This window comes from Myotis brandtii, unplaced genomic scaffold, assembly GCF_000412655.1.
Source record: "Myotis brandtii unplaced genomic scaffold, ASM41265v1 scaffold547, whole genome shotgun sequence".
Taxonomy (NCBI): domain Eukaryota; kingdom Metazoa; phylum Chordata; class Mammalia; order Chiroptera; family Vespertilionidae; genus Myotis; species Myotis brandtii.
The window spans coordinates 312469-319516 of NW_005370024.1; the positions used below are offsets into that span (position 1 = coordinate 312469).

The 7048-nt window shown below is 47.0% G+C and overlaps 1 protein-coding gene across 1 annotated transcript in view; it reads left to right on the forward strand.

Annotated features, from left to right (window-relative positions):
• Nucleotides 1–72: 72 nt before the first annotated feature.
• The window catches only part of QDPR (quinoid dihydropteridine reductase), a 17384-nt gene continuing 10408 nt past the window's right edge, over nt 73–7048 (forward strand). The window contains exons 1-5 of the mRNA XM_014549304.1: nt 73–116; nt 987–1177; nt 1555–1733; nt 2543–2656; nt 5806–5902. Coding sequence (XP_014404790.1) covers nt 73–116; nt 987–1177; nt 1555–1733; nt 2543–2656; nt 5806–5902 — 625 coding nt within the window. The remainder of the gene's footprint in view (nt 117–986; nt 1178–1554; nt 1734–2542; nt 2657–5805; nt 5903–7048) is intronic.

The window sequence follows — 7048 nt, forward strand, 5'->3', positions numbered from 1 at the left end:
CGGCCTTTGCTCCAAGCGGGTGGGGGCGGCTGCCCCTGGGTCTCCGCCGCCGCCGGGCCCGGGAAGCCCGGCATGACTCAGGGGAGAATTGCAGAGCCAGAGGAAGAGGAGCGCAGGTGAGGGGCCAGGGGGAGAGAAGAAGGAAGGATTGGGAAACTATACCGCCTGACCCTGGTTACTAGTCCTGCTACCGTGAACTTAACTTCCACGAACCCGTTTCCTCGTCTGTAAAATGGGGATAATGATGGTATTTGCCCCTTAGGGGAGTTGTGAGGATGAAATGAGGTCATTGGTGCCCTAGCGTGTAAATTTACCTGACTCCAGGTAAAAGATGTTTAAATGTTAGCTATTATTGGTATACGTATTTATTTTGTATATTGAAGGGGTTCATGAGAGGCTTCCCCAAGATATGTCACTTTGGCACGTGAATTATTTTGAACCAAAGGCTAGAGACCCTGTGGGTTCAAGAGAAACTTTTACCTCTCCCTTAAAAATTTTAAATTAGGGGTCTTACCCGTAATAAGAGTCATCACCAGAAAAATATTTTTTAGGACCAATGTATAGGGCAGTGCAAACTTCTGATTACTGAACACCTGCTGTTCTTATGTCCTTTGAATGACCTTTCTCTCCTCTGAGGCCCCAAGGTACCCTAGCCTCATCCTTAGCTCAGAATGTAACTTATACTTCATTTTAACTTTCTGTCTCTGACCTTATCTGTGTGGGGTTCCCATATGTACATATGCAATTAAATTTAGTTATTTTCCCTTGTTAATCTCTCATGTTGATTTCATTATTAGGCCAGCTGGAAGAATCTAGAAGGGGAGAGCAGTTTCTTTCTCCCCTGTTATTGAGATACAGATCTAGACTCCTGCTCCTTTAGCTCCATTGGACCTGATACTGCGAAGGCTCAGCCCTTCAAACACGGGAGGCTTCTTCAATGAGTAGACGATTTCAGCTACTTTGCAAATCAGGTTCACTCCCTGAAGGTGGCCCTGTAGGAACAGAGCTGGTCACAGGCCAGGAACCCTGACCCCAGCCTCCCAGCGGGATCAGTGCGTTCCCAGTGGAGACTCTGCCCTGTGTCTTCCTGCTGCAGCTGTCACTCGCTCAAAGTCCACGCTGGAGCTCTGGGGAGTTGTTCTGAGGGATCAGTTAGCACAGCCGCAGCAGCTGCTGGGTGAGGGTGCCCTGGGGCCAGAGAGAGAGGGTCCCAGGGTTTTCTGGCTCAGACTCTGGCATAGGAATATGCTTCTAATAAACACACCACCCCTTCCTGCCGCACACCTGCTCTCGAAGCTAGGAAGTCTGCATAGATGGGAGGTGGTGACCATTGTAAAGTTTAAGGATTCCAGCCAGGCCAAGCACCGTGTTTCAGATCTCTTACGTACTCTTTGTTTTTTACTCTACGCAATAATTTTACTACATAGTCCTGTTGGTATCCACATGTTACAGATGCGAGGATTGTGGTTTCCCCTTCGGCGGGGGTGGAGGGGGGCACTCCCCATGATGGGGGTACTTTGCTTTACCTTTGATTTGTGAACTGATTTACCTTAGACTGTCCCCACCCCCTTCATTCCTGGGAGCTCTGGGATGGAACCTTTTCTTTGTGTCAGTCTCTCCCATGGCTGGTGACAGAAGCAGTGAGTGTTCTTGAATGGAGGCTGTGTTCTCCAAAGCTTGGTAGAGATCTTTATCTCTGGGCGTTCAGGCCTCAGGGCCCTGGCCCTCTCCGAGTAAGATCCATGTGTCACCTGGGCTGGCAGCCGCAGCCTCCTCTGTTTCATTTAATTCTCACACTAACCGAGTTTATTGCTAACCGCACTGTGCAGGCGAGGACCCTCTGCAGAGCATGAGCTGAAGAAAGCCACTGTCTGACAGAGGCAGGATTCAAACCTGGTCTGCCTGATCTCCCTCCCTCTGTGCTGGGGGCAGGGGTCCAAAACTCTCGCCCCGCACGGCCCAGATCCAGCCTGCTGTCTGTTTTTGTACAGCCCAAGAGCTAAGACTGGTTTCACATTGTTAAATGGTTGAAAAGAGGTTAAAAGAGGAATATCATGTGACGTGTGAAAATTATATGAAATTCATACTTTGGCACTTGAAGTTTTATTGGAACACAGGCACGCTCATTCGTTCGCCTGTGGCCTGTGGCTGTTCTCTCGTTATAACAGTGGAGTTGAGCAGTTGCAACCGAGACCATAGGGCCAGCAAAGCCGAAAATATTTCCTCTCTGGCCCTTTACAGAAAAAGTTTGCGGACCCTGGTTGGGGCGGGGGGGTCCTCTGGAAGTTCGGGTTTGGCTTTCAGAGTTGAGAGTGGAAGGAGAGGAAGATGAGGAGTTCGGAGGCGGAATGGGCTGGGCTGGGCTGGGTTGGGCTGGGCTGGGGTAGACTGGCTTAGGTCAGACGTCCCCGTATGTGCGAGAAGTCAGTAGCTGGATCCTTTCTCTAGTGGGTTTTCCTCTAAGCCTGTCACCTGCCCCCTACAGCCCCCATTTCTGGGCATGGCTCTTTAAAGGAATCACAACTATTGTCTCTGACCAAAGCTGTTTCCTTCTTCACTCCAGTGGGTGGCCAGCATCGACGTGGTGGAGAATGAAGAGGCCAGCGCGAGTGTCGTCGTTAGAATGACAGACTCGTTTACTGAGCAAGCTGACCAGGTAATTCCAGAAAAGGCCCCCCCCAAGCCTGTGTGGGGGGAGCCCTGGGAATAGGTCTCCACTGGCCATGTGTTCTTCCCTTTTTCGAGTATTATTTCTCTAATTACGAAAGCCATGTGTACCCATTGAGGGAAATTTGGAAAAAGTGGAAAAAAATATAATGAAGATATATTACCCATAATTTGTGTCTAGCTAGCTGAATATTCACATTTTGGCCGATTTTCTTGTCTTTCCTATGGATCCTATTAGCGTTACAGGTTGAAATCATCTTGTGTTTTATATTTTATGATCAGCTTTTAACATTTTTAAATAAAATTTTATTTAATTTCAGTACTTCTTCAATCTCTTAAAAATAAAAACCCTCTGTGTCAACATGTAATTTTTTTATATTGTGGATTGGCCACCATTTTCTTAGTTTCCACATGTACATTTAACTTTTTTGCAATTTTTTACTTTTACCATTAATAAGTGGCGAACGTCCTTGTCCCCATCTCTGATTATTTATTTAGGGTGCATTCTAAAAAAGTGAGGATCCTAGCTCAAAGCAAGAATACCGATGAAGCAGGTTATTTTGAATTATAAAATGATGTGCTTATCATAACACAAGAAATCAAACAAAAACCTGTAAATATTTCAGTCACTGGTGCACTCCCCCTGTGACCCCGAGACAGTGTCCCTCCCCAGCAGGAAGCTCTCTCAGCAGCTCGATGGATGTGTAGGTATCAGTAGCTGAGATGCTCGTAAGTGGCTCCCACAGACTGCCCGAAGGACGTGCTTTCTGGGTTCCTGGCGCCAGCGCTCCAGCCCACATCCCCCAGGAAATGACATCCTTCTTCGTGCGATGGGCTGTGTTTACACAGGCACCCTGTGAGGCAGGCGGCAGGGGGTGGCAGCCCCCTTTACAGCCAAGGGACTGAGTTTCAGATACATAAGCTATTTGGTGACGGAGGAGCATGAATCGCCGAACAAGAGACTTGTTAACAACTCATGAACAACTTGAATAAGTCCAGGCTCTATTTTTTGTTTAGTTGCACTCTCCCGAGTAATCTAAACATGGTTGGGGGCCCAAGGTTTTGTGGTCCTTAGCCATTTTTTATAACACATTTAAAAATGTTACAAGTGATGTAGGTATGATGTAGGAAATAGAGTAAAATAAAAAGAAGGGAGAAATCGTGTCTAGTCCCATTATACAGTTAATGTGTTGTGAGATTTCCTTTCAGTCCATTGCTCCAGACATGCACATGTATAAATTTAAAATAAAACCCATGAGCATACTGTCCTGCTCACTTCGTCTTTCTAAAGCATGAGTTTGACATAGGCTAGAACAGTGGTTGGCAAACTCATTAGTCAACAGAGCCAAATATCAACAGTACAACGATTGAAATTTCTTTTGAGAGCCAAGTTTTTTAAACTTAAACTATATAGGTAGGTACATTGTTATTAACTTAATTAGGGTACTCCTAAGGCTTAGGAAGAGCCACACTCAAGGGGCCAAAGAGCCGCATGTGGCTCGCGAGCCGCAGTTTGCCGACCATGGGGCTAGAATATAAAAAGCCAGCTGCCTTATTCCAGAAGGTAGATTTTTGTTGCTCTTACTTTTCTCTTTTTAGAATATGTTTTTATTTTATTTGATTGATTTTAGACAAAGAGGAAGGGGGAGGGAGAAACATCGATGTGAGAGAGGAACATTGATCGGTTGCCTCCTCTATGCAGGGATTGAACACACAACCTGGGTGTGTGCCCTGACCGGGAATTTAACCAGTGACCTTTAGGTGCCTGGGACAGCACTCAACCGACTGAGCCACACGGGCCACGGCCTCTGTTCTTACTTTCCATAACCTGGTCCCGATGTTTCCTGCACTATTGGCTTTAATGGACATGGCATTGTTGTGTCAGGCATCATTCTAAGTGCTTTATTCACATTAACTTGCTGAATGTCTGTAACCCCTCAGAACAAAGTTTCTAATTTATCTTCCTTTTAGGGATGGGGAGTCTGAGGCACAGAGAGGTCCTGGGATTTGCTCGGGTCAAACAGGTGGGAGGTGGCACAGCCAGGATTTGAACCGGGCAGTGGGGTTGGATGCCTGCTCTCCTAACTGCATGCTAAGCTGCCTTGCAGCAAAGCAGCTCCATGCGAATAAAGTAACCAAAGCTGGACTTAAGTGCAGGGGAGCCCTGGGCTCTGAGAGCCGCTGGCAGAGTGGTTCCTGCAGTCGGTGTCTCCTCTGCTCTTGTTAGTTGCGGGTGCTGATGTCTATGTGCTTTTTGAATGTGAAGTTGCTTGTATCTGAGACTTGATTATACAGAACTTTTAAACTCTTTAACTTCTCGCCCCTCCCCGCCCCTCAGTTAGGAATTTTCTGGACAATAGCACAACATCCAGTTTTTGTTTGTGAAGCTCTAGAAGAGGAAATTCAACCCTAATACGTATAAAATTGGCCCCCTGGGCAGCAGTTCACTAGTGACAGTGAAGAGATGCAGAAGCCAGGAAGGCATGACATTTATTTATAGAAAACTATTGGGCAGAAAGCAACATTTAAGGGGGAGGAATTAAGAAATGCCTAGATGTAAAAAATAAAAAAAGTCCAACAGTTGCATTGTTGCTGTGGGCTCCGTGCTTTCCTAAAAAGTAGAGCAGATGTCAGGGGAGGTGATCCAACTTCCGGCCCCTGGGCTCTGGGCTCTGGGCTCTTGGCAACAGGACAAGGCTTAAGAATGGAGGGAGGGCCCAGCCGGTGTTGCTCACTGGTTGAGCATTGACCAATGAACATGGAGGTCACGGTTTGATTCCTGGTCAGGGCACATGCTGGGGTTGTGGGCTCGATCACCAGTGGGGGGCGTGCAGGAGGCAGCAGATCAATGATTCTCTCTCATCATTGATGTTTCTATTTCCCTTCCTCTCTGAAATCAACAAAAATTAAAAAGAAGATTCTAGATTGCTTTATAAAAAGCACATTGAAATGTGGGTGGGTTTTACTAACCCAAATGGTCATCGTAGGTTTGTCCTACATTTAGTTTTCAAAGTGTTCCTTGCCAGGTGCTGTTACCCGTCTTCAGAGAAAGTGGAAAATAAACTGAAGTGTCTGAAGGCGTCAGCCTGTTAAGGTTTCCCCGGCGATTTACGCCTCTTTTCGTCCTTTTCGGTTCAGGTGACTGCTGATGTCGGGAAGCTCCTGGGTGAAGAGAAGGTGGACGCCATCCTTTGTGTGGCTGGAGGCTGGGCCGGGGGCAATGCCAAGTCCAAGTGTGAGTCCTTTTCTGAGTTGATCATTCACTCCGCTCTGCTCTTTGTCCGGGGGGCGGGGACTGGGTCGGTTCTGTGTGCCAGGCCAGATGTTTTCCTGCGTGTCTCCCAGACGCTGTAGAGTAGCTCTGTGAGGTAGGGACGACCACCCCCTTTCACAGCTGGAGAAGCAACTCCCCATCAACAGGGTTAGGGGAGGGGACATTGAGCTGGAGGTGTAAAGGCAGGATGAAATCAGCATTGTTCCCGCCCTAATCTCACAGGGCTTATTCCTGGGGATCGGGGGATGTGTATGACATGGAGAGATCGTTCCGCAGGTCAGAAGGATTCAACATTGAGCTTGTATCAATGCCGAGTACATCTTCCAACTTATTTTTTTAAGTTTATTGATTTTTTACAGAGAAGAAGGGAGAGGGATAGAGAGTTAGAAACATCGATGAGAGGGAAACATCGATCAGCTGCCTCCTGCACACCCCCTACTGGGGATGTGCCCGCAACCAAGGTACATGCCTTTGACTGGAATTGAACCTGGGACCTTTCAGTCCGCAGGCCAACGTTCTCTCCACTGAGCCAAACCGGTCAGGGCCATTTTCCAACTTTTTATTATGAACATTTGCAAACACACGGAAAAGCTGGAAGATGAGTTCAGGGAGCACCCGCCCCCTCCGTCTGGATTCGGTAACTGCTGACATTGCTGTCCTTGCTCCCTGGCTCTCCGCAGGGGTGCTGTGTGTGGGCATTTTTTTGTTAACCACTTGCTGCGAGTAAATGAACACTTTGCTCATTTCAGCATGCATCCCCAAAGAATATGCTCATTTTCCTACATCATCATAATACTGCTATCATAGCTAAGGAAAGTAATAGTCATTCTGTAAGATTAATAATATTCAACCGCATTCAAATTCCCCAATTTATTCCAGAGCTTTTAGAGTTTTTTCCCCCCTAAGCATCAGGGTTTATGCCTCCTTTTGTTGTTGTTTTTAGTCTCTTAATGTAGAATTTTTTCCCCCCGGTGATAGACTTGGTGAGGCAGGGCAGTTTTCATATGAATGTATCTCACTGTTTCTCTAAGGCAGTGGTTCTCAACCTTCCTAATGCCACGACCCTTTAATACAGTTCCTCATGTTGTGGTGACCCCCAATTACAAA